Raw genomic sequence first — 13169 nt, forward strand, 5'->3', positions numbered from 1 at the left:
CTCCCAAATAATGTAGCAAGGGAATGACATTCCATGAGCAACATTAGATCACATTATGGAAAACATGGTTATGGTTTGAAACTAGGACTACATAATTTCATTTGTTTACATATTAAATAAAGTCTCCTATGATAAAAACATAGAAAATTGGGTAGTTTGTTGGCTATGATAATGAAACCACTACTTATTCCATTAGTTTGAATTGATTTGCTGGACACCCGCCCCAATGGAAATGGTTGCGTTCCAGGCATATTTTAATTTTTGTTTTGCAGTATAACTGCGTAGATTAACAGATCTCACAACCGCTGCAAAGGTGCGACCTGTAACATAAAGGGGTAACGTCCACTCCTCACCACACGATGGCAGTCGTGTACACCACAGCTTCTATCACGCCTGGCGGACTAAAGGGGTTGTTTCAGATCGCAACGTCAGATAACGGTTTCTATGGGTGCAACCCAACGCAAACGCAAAGTTGAGGTCGGTCCCAGTTCTTGTATGTCCATGAACATAGCCCATATTCTGTGTTTACATTGGTTTACTAGGTCATCTTTTTTTTTCTCCGCTGTCTTTCAAGTGAATGTTTTACAAATGACGCGTCGTTTCAACAAAAGGTTAGCGTGGATAAATATTTAGCTAGCTAGCAATACAACTGCTTAGTTAGTAGCTAGTAGTTGGCTCGTAGATTTAGCACAAGCGGAATGGCTAGTTAGCGAGCTTCGTCGATGTGCATATAAGAGAAGCTAGGCAATTTTGCTAGCTGTATGTGAGATTTTTTAGTTGTTGTTATTCTAGTCAACTAGCGAGCAAACAAACATTCAAAACGGACACTAACAAATTGATTGCCTTGCTCAAGTATGGGGATGTGCTTGCCGTGCCTTGGTGGAGCTGGAGACGACGTGGTACCGACACCAGACCCAGTAAGTTAGCTAGCAAACTACAAACTATCCTTGTTAATTATAACATGTTCATTAGCTAGCTTAGTTGCTAGCTTAGTTGCTAGCTACTCTGGGTGTGCCGTTTTCTGTCCTTCGATCAACGTTGACCTAACTAGTTCTAGTGAAACGTTGTTTTGAACAAAATGCTATCTAGGTGTGCCGGAGTATTGGTTATTGACAGTAAACATAGCTAGCGAGCTAACTACACATTTTTTATTGTTCCATGTTTACCTTACCAAACTAGTTTCAGACCCGCCCCTATCTGGGTATAGCCTGGGTACCAGTCTGTTTGTGCCAGTATGCCCCTCCTTGTCATTCCTGTTACCAAACATAACCTGGTCCCAGATTTGTTTGTTCATGTCAACTTGGTTACATTATTCTTCTGAGATACATTATTTTGAAAACGTCTCTCCCCGTGTTATGGAAGTTATATGAATGATAATTGTAATGCTCATACCCTCTTCCAATAGATTGAAACCACAGAGATCCTATAAATAAATAGATAATAAATCCTTTATCTATGTAATTCTATGATTGAAACACTCAGCATCATGTTCTGCTTCCTTCACAGGAGACGAGAAGACGTCAGCTAGCAGAGGCAGCTGAGAAGAGACAGAAAGAGGTATGACTGGTTTGACAAGTGTTCACGACAACCATATAGCCTAGGCCTACACTGTTACACTAAGGGCTGGTTTCCTGGACACAGATTGAGCATAGCCCTGGACTGAAAAGCACTTTCAATGGATATTTTCCAGGACTAGGCTTAATTTGTGTTTGGGAAACCAGCCCTATATAGCCTACACATGGTGGTCCTTTGTGGCTCGATTGGATTAGAGTGTGGTGGGTTGTGGGTTCATTCCCCACAGGGATCCTGTACACATACCTTTGTATGCACTCACTGTACCATAAAACGTCACTTAGGATGAAAGTGTCTGCTAAGTATCATACTGGATACTGCCACTGGCCAGTCAGTCTCAGCAGCCAGCCACTCTCCCTGCCTTCTTATTAATGGAGTTTACTGAGACAGAGTGAAGCCTACTGGGAGAATCAAATCAAAGTTGATTTGTCACATACACAGGATACAGCAGGTATAAACGGTAGAGTGAAATGCCTACTTGCAAGCTCTCCTCAACAGTGCAGTACAGATATCAATAATAATCAAACGTCAAATCAAAAATAGAACAAGCAATGAAAAAGGAGTATCATAGAAATAAGAATAATAACTTGTTGTGGTAGAATGTGTAGACAATATGATATATTATGTACATTAGGACTGGGCTCCCGAGTGGTGCAGTGGTCTAAGGCACTGCATCTCAGTGCTTGAGGTGTCACTACAGACCCTGGTTCGATCCTGGGCTGTATCACAACCGGCCGTGATCAGGAATCCCATAGGGCGGCACACAATTGGCCCAGTGTTGTCCGGGTTTGGCCGGGGGGGTTTGGCCGGCGGGGTTAGGCCGTCATTGTAAAATAAGAATTTGTTCTTAACTGACTTGCCTAGTTAAATAAAGGTTAAATAAACAAAAAATGCATGTCAAGTATGACTTATTTACAAGTAATAAAGTGAATTGTGAGAAGGCAGAGAGAAGGTAAACCGGTGGACCTATCCTTTAAATCGTTTTCACACTATTGTTCTGACCCAAACCCTACTGTGCTGACTCCAATCTTTTTCAGCACAGTTCCAGCAGCTACGATAGATGTGCTGTGTGAGCGGGTCAGCACACTGCAGCTCGGCTCGATTCGGCTATATCGTGTGAAAAGGGTAGCCTATATAACTAGAGACTTTAACCAAGAAATCCAATCTTTGTTGTTTGTACCCTTGTTGCAAGGCTACTAAAGTCTCATCAATCAATGTCTAGACTGGTGGGCATTTTTTACTGTGACAGAAATTCTTCAGTCAAGCCAAATAAATAAAACACGTCAGCCTATTAAAGCACCCAGGTGAGTATGAGGAGAATGTATGAGCTCATCTCTTGGATTCTCTGGCATCTTCCACCCCCCCCCCCCCACCCCCACCCCCACAAACACCATCACCCACCACCACCCCCCTTCTCCCACACACCATCACCCACCACCACCCCCCTTCTCCCACACACCATCACCCACCACCCCCCCCCCTTCTCCCCCCACACACATCATCACCCACCCCCCTTCTCCTCCCCGACACACACCACCACCCCACTTCTCCCACACGCCACCATCCTCCCCACCACCACCCCCCTTCTCCCCCCACCACCAGCTCAGCATTATTTTTGCAACCCTTCCATTTGAGACACAACCAATGTCTTTACCCAGCTGCCATTCTGACTTCCCCATCTCCTCTTAGACAACCTACAGGGGCGTCAAAAACCCAGAAGCAGTTGAGAGAAAGAAAAAGAAACAGGAGGAGATGAACAAACAAGAGATGACCACGTCTCCGTCTGGAGGAGGAGGAGGGCTGAAGGTGGGTCCTTTCATCTAGAACACAGATTAGGTGATGTCTGGAGGAGGAGGAGGGCTGAAGGTGGGTCCTTTCATCTAGAACACAGATTAGGTGATGTCTGGAGGAGGAGGAGGGCTGAAGGTGGGTCCTTTCATCTAGAACACAGATTAGGTGATGTCTGGAGGAGGAGGAGGGCTGAAGGTGGGTCCTTTCATCTAGAACACAGATTAGGTGATGTCTGGAGGAGGAGGAGGGCTGAAGGTGGGTCCTTTCATCTAGAACACAGATTAGGTGATGTCTGGAGGAGGAGGAGGGCTGAAGGTGGGTCCTTTCATCTAGAACACAGATTAGGTGATGTCTGGAGGAGGAGGAGGAGGGCTGAAGGTGGGTCCTTTCATCTAGAACACAGATTAGGTGATGTCTGGAGGAGGAGGAGGGCTAAAGGTGGGTCCTTTCATCTAGAACACAGATTAGGTGATGTCTGGAGGAGGAGGAGGGCTAAAGGTGGGTCCTTTCATCTAGAACACAGATTAGGTGATGTCTGGAGGAGGAGGAGGGCTAAAGGTGGGTCCTTTCATCTAGAATACAGATTAGGTGATGTCTGGAGGAGGGCTGAAGGTGGGTCCTTTCATCTAGAACACAGATTAGGTGATGTCTGGAGGAGGAGGAGGGCTAAAGGTGGGTCCTTTCATCTAGAACACAGATTAGGTGATGTCTGGAGGAGGAGGAGGGCTAAAGGTGGGTCCTTTCATCTAGAACACAGATTAGGTGATGTCTGGAGGAGGAGGAGGGCTGAAGGTGGGTCCTTTCATCTAGAACACAGATTAGGTGATGTCTGGAGGAGGAGGAGGGCTAAAGGTGGGTCCTTTCATCTAGAACACAGATTAGGTGATGTCTGGAGGAGGAGGAGGGCTGAAGGTGGATCCTTTCATCTAGAACACAGATTAGGTGATGTCTGGAGGAGGAGGAGGGCTGAAGGTGGGTCCTTTCATCTAGAACACAGATTAGGTGATGTCTGGAGGAGGAGGAGGGCTGAAGGTGGGTCCTTTCATCTAGAACACAGATTAGGTGATGTCTGGAGGAGGAGGAGGGCTGAAGGTGGGTCCTTTCATCTAGAACACAGATTAGGTGATGTCTGGAGGAGGAGGAGGGCTAAAGGTGGGTCCTTTCATCTAGAACACAGATTAGGTGATGTCTGGAGGAGGAGGAGGGCTGAAGGTGGGTCCTTTCATCTAGAACACAGATTAGGTGATGTCTGGAGGAGGAGGAGGGCTAAAGGTGAGTCCTTTCATCTAGAACACAGATTAGGTGATGTCTGGAGGAGGAGGAGGGCTAAAGGTGGGTCCTTTCATCTAGAACACAGATTAGGTGATGTCTGGAGGAGGAGGAGGGCTGAAGGTGGATCCTTTCATCTAGAACACAGATTAGGTGATGTCTGGAGGAGGAGGAGGGCTGAAGGTGGATCCTTTCATCTAGAACACAGATTAGGTGATGTCTGGAGGAGGAGGAGGGCTGAAGGTGGGTCCTTTCATCTAGAACACAGATTAGGTGATGTCTGGAGGAGGAGGAGGGCTGAAGGTGGGTCCTTTCATCTAGAACACAGATTAGGTGATGTCTGGAGGAGGAGGAGGGCTGAAGGTGGGTCCTTTCATCTAGAACACAGATTAGGTGATGTCTGGAGGAGGAGGAGGGCTGAAGGTGGGTCCTTTCATCTAGAACACAGATTAGGTGATGTCTGGAGGAGGAGGAGGGCTGAAGGTGGGTCCTTTCATCTAGAACACAGATTAGGTGATGTCTGGAGGAGGAGGAGGGCTGAAGGTGGGTCCTTTCATCTAGAACACAGATTAGGTGATGTCTGGAGGGGGAGGAGGGCTGAAGGTTGGTCCTTTCATCTAGAACACAGATTAGGTGATGTCTGGAGGAGGAGGAGGGCTGAAGGTGGGTCCTTTCATCTAGAACACAGATTAGGTGATGTCTGGAGGAGGGCTGAAGGTGGGTTCTTTCATCTACAACACAGATTAGGTGATGTCTGGAGGAGGAGGAGGGCTGAAGGTGGGTCCTTTCATCTAGAATACAGATTAGGTGATGTCTGGAGGAGGGGTTACAGATGCATTGTAACTGCTGATGTATGCTCAGTTGGAGCCGTAGAAATGTTGTTGTCACAATATTTTACATATTTATGTCTACAAAATAGGAACTTCATACAGGCAATATACTGTTAATTGCTGTGGTCATTCCTATTCAATAGAAGAATTCACATTTTTTCCCCTTCTGTCTGTAGTGGCAGGTGGGCTAAAGATCGACGGACATGGAGAGATTATGAAAGTCTCAATCTACACTGAGGTTCAGCCAACAACATGAAGAGTATTGGTACCAGTTGACTTGAAAATGCCTTTTTGGGCTGTCTGTCCTTCTAAAAATGTTTTATTTTAAATACAAGCTTTTTCAGATGCAGTAGGATAGTTTGCCATGCTTCGCCTTGGTAGAAAGAAAGATTCTGCTGCTCGATGTTGGCCGTGTGCAGCGCAGTACATGCCTCTCCTAATGCCAAGATGTACACGAGATATGGATCTTTGGAACGGACAGGGTGACTATGACACAGCTATGAGTAGCATACAGTATACACACTCACAGTACATCTATAAACTGTACCAGGCGTCTTGCCAATCACTTTCTCTACTCTCTCCCCCCTTCTCTCTCTCTCCATCTACTAGTCCTCTGCTCTACTCTCTCCCCCCTTCTCTCTCTCTCCATCTACTAGTCCTCTGCTCTCTCTCTCCCCCCTTCTCTCTCTCTCCATCTACTAGTCCTCTGCTCTCTCTCTCCCCCGTTCTCTCTCTCTCTCGCTCTCTCCACCTTTTCTCTCTCTCTCTTTTTCTCTGCCATTTCAACTTTGCAGATTTTATACAATTTTGCTTACTGCTTTTGTAATTTTTTTCTGACATTTAAAACTTTTTACGGAATGTTCTCATTCTTGTGACAGTTTATATGATAGATTTCTCCTAAAAAAGGATATACGCTACAAAGTCCTTAATGTTCAACATAGGCCTAGATGATTCATAAAACATTTTCTATTGTATATCAGTGTGAAAATTAACTAAATTTTTATATAACTACTTATGAACCACATTTGAATGCTGTTTTAGAGTTCACGCACCAACACTATCTATCTATTCAGTTGACATTTTACTTTAGGTTTTGGTTTTCCTATTGTCTGTGCAATAGGAGTTATTTGCTCCACTTTAGTATTGGTTTGTAATGTACGAAGGATGTTTATCTTGATCTCTGCTTTATTTAATATAATAAAATTGTTGACGGATTGACGTGTTGTATGGGTAGTTGGCTGTATCTCGTAGATTTTGAGTATTCCCATTTCAACCTGTGCATGTACTGGAATATTGTCGACATGACACAATGTTTATGCATTCTGTCGGTACGATGGTAACATATAGGACTGAGTCGATTTTTGTCGACTGGCCTTACCTGTCGACCACAATGAGAACTTAACTGAAATGGAAGGAAAGAAGCATGCCTGAACTAGCAGGGCGCTAGTGTGTACTTGATGAAGTATTGATTTTTACCTGCCTTGCTTTGTACTCGAGTGCTTTTCCTCCCTATTCCCTTACTGCTTCAGGTGCTCTTGCCATTTTCAGGGGCATGAAGTCACGCCAATGTAATTTTGTAGAAATAAAAGACTCTTGTTGATGTTTTCTCTGTGGGTTTTTGGTAAAAAGGGATCAGTTACATTGCATCCATCTTGGAATGTGATAATCACTTATCAGGTTACAGTGCATTGTAACCTGATCACCACATTCTTATCAGCAGACTCAACAGCCTTGGTTTCTCAAATGACTGCCTCGCCTGGTTCACCAACTACTTCTCTGAGTTTAGTGTGTCAAATCAGAGGGCCTGTTGTCCGGACCTCTGGCAGTCTCTATGGGGGTGCCACATGGTTCAATTCTCAGGCCGACTCTTCTCTGTATACATCAATGATGTCGCTCTTGCTGCGGGTGATTCCCTGATCCACCTCTACGCAGACGACACCATTCTGTATACTTTTGGCACTTCTTTGGACACTGTGTTAACTAACCTCCAGACGAGCTTCAATGCCATACAACTCTCCTTCCGTGGCCTCCAACTGCTCTTAAATGCAAGTAAAACTTACTGCATGCTCTTCAACCGATCGCTGCCCGCACCTACCCATCCACTTAGAATATGTGGACAACTACAAATACCTAGGTGTCTGGTTAGACTGTAAACTCTCCTTCCAGACTCACATTAAGCATCTCCAATCCAAAATTAAATCCAGAATCGGCTTCCTATTTCGCAACAAAGCATCCTTCACTCATGCTGCCAAACATACCCTCGTAAAACTGACCAATCTACCGATCCTTGACTTCAGCGATGTCATTTACAAAATAGCCTCCAACACTCTACTCAACAAATTGGATGCAGTCTATCACAGTGCCATCCATTTTGTCACCAAAGCCCCATATACTGCCCGCCACTGCGACCTGTATGCTCTCGTTGGCTGGCCCTCGCTTCATACTTGTCGCCAAACCCACTGGCTCCAGGTCATCTACAAGTCTTTGCTAGGTAAAGCCCCGCCTTATCTCAGCTCACTGGTCACCATGGCAGCACCCACCCGTAGCACGCGCTCCAGCAGGTATATTTCATTGGTCACCCCCAAAGCCAATTCCTCCTTTGGCTGCCTTTCCTTCCAGTTCTCTGCTGTCAATGACCGGAACGAACTGCAAAAATCACTGAAGCTGGAGACTCATATCTCCCTAACTAACTTTAAGCACCAGCTGTCAGAGCAGCTCACAGATCACTGCACCTGTACATAGCCCATCTGTAAATAGCCCATCCAACTACCTCATCCCCATACTGTTATTTATTTATTTTGCTCCTTTGCACCCCAGTATCTTTACTTGCACATTAATCTTCTGCACAGTAATCTTCTGCACATCTATCACTCCAGTGTTTAATTGCAATTACTTTGCCACTACGGCCTATTTTTTGCCTACCTCCCTTGCCTCATTTGCACACACTGCATATAGACTTTTTCTTTTTCTATTGTATTATTGACTGTATTTTTGTTTATTCCACGTGTAACTCTGTGTTGTTGTTTGTGTCGCACTGCTTTGCTTTATCTTGGCCAGGTCGCAGTTGTAAATGAGAATTTGTTCTCAACTGGCCTACCTGGTTAAATAAAGGTGAAATAAATAAAATAAAATAAATTGTTTTTAGCAGTACTGCTAATAAGCTCTAGGGGTCAGTAATGGATCCCAATGTGTTTATGATGGACATCGTTAGGTAGGACTTTAGTAAGAATTCAGCATTATCATTAAAAACATATTTAATTCTTGACGTCCATTCGAATGGAATGTATCTCTTTGGTTTAAAAAAATAAAGCATAAGAAATGGTCAGGGACAAACCCTTCACTGTAAATACCGTCTGAACTAGACATGATGATGACAGTTTTTGAAGTTGCTCGCCAAAAAAATAAAGGGATTTGTAGTCCTTGAAGTACAGATCATTCTGTCTGACCTGCGGGATCCTCTGTAGCTCAGAACTACAGACGAATAATTGGCTGATGAGGCGGCGTACACGCCAGACCAGTAAAAAGCCCTATAAATAGTCTGCTCTTCCCTTATTCGCTCTTTCGCTGAGTCAAGACATTTAGAGAAGGGTGCCGGCAGTATTATGGCTATCATTATAAAACGAGGTTATATTTGGTATCCGGACAGAAAAGATTATACATCCGTCATAAAATGATAAACTACAATTGGTGAGTAATGATTTGCAGACTTATTGAGTTAGCATAGTTTGTAATTTATTTTCTCTGCACGTAGTTTGCTTCAAGATGGCTAACGTTAGCTATTTTGGTTTACGACTCTTCCAATTAATAATTTAGTGGAATAATACTTATGTTAACTAGCTAATGTTTAAAGTAAATTACATGCCAACCGGTGTAAACTAAACTTCGAAGCTAACTAAAGGTTTAACGCTAATTAACATTAACCTAGCTTGTGCCACGTGGGTCCATAGTGCGCTGATGTTAACTTTTTTTTTGTACACTGCACAACGTTTTAATTATAATATTGGGTCTTTCTGTGAAGATATCTTTGTCCAGTTCTGCTACTGAATGATAGTGATCGATATTAGTGACTCTGAGAAAGACCTGGGTTTTTACAAAGCATATTATTTCAAACTTGTTAGTTAGCTAGTCGCCCGGCCTTAATAGAACCGCGCCAAAGCCTTAATTACCGGTGATAAACAATTTATCATGTAGTTTAATTAAACGACCATTTGTCTCGTCGGTAACAGGGGTTCTGATTGCACCAGCAGGCTAAACTGGCTGATCTGTTCTGGTCTACAGAGGCGGGCATTAGGAAGTCCATGATAGAGGCTGCCATCACGTCGTCAGGTGAGTCTCATTAACCGATGTTAATCAATCTGTTTCCTGATAACACCTGGTCAGGTTGAGCAGCAGAGCCAGTGATGACACAACTCAAATAACTTTTCTGACACCTCGTATGAGAGCTGGTAACAGCCTCTGATTCTAACTCTACTCTGAGGCTCTGCTACTAACTATATATAGGTGTTACTGTAGTAGTCTGTCACTAGAGATCCTGGTTTGATTCTAGGTTTTATCACAACGGGAGTCCCATAGGGCTGTGCACAATTGTCCTGATAGGGTTTGATGGGGTTAGGCAGTGAATGTAAATAAGAACAAATGTAATTTACTTACCTTGTTAAATGTGACGGTTGCAGTGACTGAGGTATTCAGATTTTTTTAATCCTTAATCCCACCAGGAGTCAAGTGCCCAGTTCTGCAGTCTGGTGTCAGTCTGACCATGTGACCTGCAGTGAACGGTCCTCCACCCTGTTCCTCAGGTAAACCAGGCTCTCCACTTGCACACTAGGACTCTTGAGGCAGTGATGAAACTAACTTTTCTGGAGTCTTTGACTGTTGGTGCTGGTCTTTCTATGAAGATAACTTTGTCCAGTTCTGCTACTGAATGATAATGATCGATATTAGTGACTCTGAGAAAGACCCGTTTTTTTTTAAATGCTCCAATTAGTTGGCTGGATAACATAACTACCGACCTTTGATAGAAGCACTCTAAATATCTCACTATGTTGGTCTAGCTAAAAAGAATATATAAATATATTTCATGTTTCTGTGCTAATTGTCTTTTTGGACCCTTACCAGTTAGCATCCCTGATATGATTGGTCTTTCTCCCACCAGGCTCTCAAAGCTGCATTCTGGTTGGTCAATCTGAGACCATGTTATGTGCAGTGATCCACCATCCCTCTGTCCTCTGGTAAACAACCCTTCGTACTGCCTAGACACTGTCTTCTAGTGGTTGGTGTATAGTAGCAGCAGAGCCAGTGATGACAAAACTAAATTAACTTTTCTGACACCTCGTATGAGAGCTGGTAACAGCCTCTGATTCTAACTCCACTCTGAGGTTCTGCTATTAACTATATATGTTACTGTAGTACTGTCAAACTGTTGCCTAGGTGAGGTTTTGGATCTATGCTGACCTCGTGTTCCTCTGTTTCAGGTTCCATAGACGGGATGGGCAGCCCCTCCCGTGGTTTCTCTGGAGCGTTGTCTTTCAGAATCAGAAGGGTGCTGACCTACTTCCAACATGTTGAAGGGGTGGTTACTGCCCACAGCTGGTGTTATCCAATATATGCGCTCTGTATCAAACTAAGCATTGTATGTGGGCCAAATCATTAGCTAAATCTTGTAATGAATGTAGAGATTGGCCAAGTTCAAGATACTAGACTATTTTGTGTAACCCTGGATTGTACACTGAAATGGTACATTTAAAGATTCAACGGTAGCTGGGGGGGGGTGAGGTCTGATAACGCTGCTCTGGTTGCTTGATAATCAATTCGTACAGGCCCTAGTTTTAGCAGACCTGGGCTGCAGTCCAAACTACCCCTTCAGTCCTTATTAAGCATTGCATATGGGACAATTCAATTAACTTAACATGTTATCAATTTAGCAAGTTGTGAAAACATATTGCTGTAACGGTAGCTAAAATGGGGATGTCTGTGATAAAGCACTGCTTGTCGAGCCACAAAACAAATACTGTTTTCACACTACTGCCCAGTTATATGTTAAAGTGCCACAAAGGACAGGCAAATTAGTTGGCCCAGAACAGGGAAGTACTGCTGGCCCTTAAAGGAATACTTCAGTTTTTATTTTTATGCGGCCTTTTATTTACTTCCCCAGAGTCCAATGTCCTCATGGATATCCATTTGGTCTGCATCCAGTTTCAAAGGAAGTAGCCAGCTATTGCTAAATAGCATTAGCAAAATTAAGATGTTTTGTGGTATCTGCTAATGCTGACTTACAATTGCACCAGTTGGCTACTTCCTTCAAACTAGATGCAGAGACATAAATGGTATTGAGGTCATCTGACTCGGGAAGTAGACAAAAGAGCCTCGTTGTCAAAAGCCTAAAGTATCCCTTAAAATGTACTCGTCACCCCTCCCTCTGCTTGCCCTACCTATAAACTACTGAGTGACGCAGCGGTCTAAGGCGCTGCATCTCAGTACTGGAGACCTCACTAGACACCCTGGTTTGATTCTGGGCTGTATCACAACTGGCCGTGATTGGAAATCCCTTAGGGCATTGCGCAATTGGCCCAGCGTCGTCCGGGTTTGGCCTGTGTAGGCCGTCAATGTAAATAAGAATTGGTTCTTAACGGACTTGCCTACTACATTAACAAAATATGTATTTCAATGTACCCTACAGCTGGTGTCAGCAACAGTATGGTTGATCTCCAGTGTGAGGACTGGTGTTTTAGTTTGAATATTTTTGTCAATAAAGTTTTATACCGTGTTCTGGTATTTTGTGTGAATTAAATTGATACTGGGTTGGTTTATAGTTCTAATGCAACTCTGCCTGTATGACCCATCACTGCTATCCATGCAGTATCTGTAATAGTGGCCATTGGCAGTACTGATTTATCAGTAGGGATAAGTGAAGTACACTGCTCAAAAAAATAAAGGGAACACTTAAACAACACAATGTAACTCCAAGTCAATCACACATCTGTGAAATCAAACTGTCCACTTAGAAAGCAACACTGACAATAAATTTCACATGCTGTTGTGCAAATGGAATAGACAACAGGTGGAAATTATAGGCAATTAGCAAGACACCCCAATAAAGGAGTGGTTCTGCAGGTGGACACCACAGACCACTTCTCAGTTCCTATGCTTCCTGGCTGATGTTTTGGTCACTTTTGAATGCTGGCGGTGCTTTCACTCTAGTGGTAGCATGAGACGGAGTCTACAACCCACACAAGTGGCTCAGGTAGTGCAGCTCATCCAGGATGGCACATCAATGCGAGCTGTGGCAAGAAGGTTTGCTGTGTCTGTCAGCGTAGTGTCCAGAGCATGGAGGCGCTACCAGGAGACAGGCCAGTACATCAGGAGACGTGGAGGAGGGCAACAACCCAGCAGCAGGACCGCTACCTCCGCCTTTGTGCAAGGAGGAGCAGGAGAAGCACTGCCAGAGCCCTGCAAAATGACATCCAGCAGGCCACAAATGTGCATGTGTCTGCTCAAACGGTCAGAAACAGACTCCATGAGGGTGGTATGAGGGCCCGACGTCCACAGGTGGGGGTTGTGCTTACAGCCCAACACCGTGCAGGACGTTTGGCATTTGCCAGAGAACACCAAGATTGGCAAATTCGACACTGGCGCCCTGTGCTCTTCACAGATGAAAGCAGGTTCACACTGAGCACGTGACAGACGTGACAGAGTCTGGAGACGCCATGG

General features: G+C 44.3%; 1 protein-coding gene, 1 long non-coding RNA gene and 4 other non-coding genes across 14 annotated transcripts; all 6 read left to right on the forward strand.

Annotated features, from left to right (window-relative positions):
- Positions 1-440: 440 nt before the first annotated feature.
- On the forward strand, positions 441-7062 carry svip (small VCP interacting protein). 7 transcript variants are annotated; one of them, XR_006761458.1, is made up of 5 exons: positions 441-477; positions 854-917; positions 1507-1557; positions 3262-5295; positions 5639-7062. XR_006761458.1 is itself a non-coding variant. In XM_045705868.1 (5 exons), exons 2-5 carry the CDS (start codon positions 855-857, stop codon positions 5651-5653), a joined length of 246 nt encoding a protein of 81 aa, XP_045561824.1. In that variant the 5' UTR covers positions 459-477; position 854; the 3' UTR covers positions 5654-7062.
- A 1698-nt stretch (positions 7063-8760) lies between these two features.
- LOC106597812 (uncharacterized) lies at positions 8761-12225 on the forward strand. Of its 3 annotated transcripts, none has more exons than XR_006761577.1 (5): positions 8761-9149; positions 9710-9788; positions 10178-10258; positions 10615-10690; positions 10934-12225. It is a non-coding gene; the product is annotated as an uncharacterized lncRNA (long non-coding RNA). The 3 variants fall into 3 exon arrangements; XR_001327004.2 differs by having other exon boundaries at positions 8763-9149; positions 9689-9788; XR_006761576.1 differs by lacking the exon at positions 8761-9149 and having other exon boundaries at positions 9174-9788.
- Positions 9470-9539, forward strand: LOC123729968 (small nucleolar RNA SNORD38). The gene has a single exon (XR_006761662.1). It is a non-coding gene; the product is annotated as a small nucleolar RNA SNORD38 (small nucleolar RNA).
- LOC123729972 (small nucleolar RNA SNORD60) lies at positions 9855-9943 on the forward strand. Its single transcript, XR_006761666.1, has one exon. It is a non-coding gene; the product is annotated as a small nucleolar RNA SNORD60 (small nucleolar RNA).
- LOC123729969 (small nucleolar RNA SNORD38) lies at positions 10347-10416 on the forward strand. The gene has a single exon (XR_006761663.1). It is a non-coding gene; the product is annotated as a small nucleolar RNA SNORD38 (small nucleolar RNA).
- LOC123729975 (small nucleolar RNA SNORD60) lies at positions 10753-10841 on the forward strand. Its single transcript, XR_006761669.1, has one exon. It is a non-coding gene; the product is annotated as a small nucleolar RNA SNORD60 (small nucleolar RNA).
- Positions 12226-13169: the final 944 nt, after the last annotated feature.

Source organism: Salmo salar, chromosome ssa23, assembly GCF_905237065.1.
Source record: "Salmo salar chromosome ssa23, Ssal_v3.1, whole genome shotgun sequence".
In the NCBI taxonomy this organism is placed as follows: Eukaryota; Metazoa; Chordata; class Actinopteri; order Salmoniformes; family Salmonidae; genus Salmo; species Salmo salar.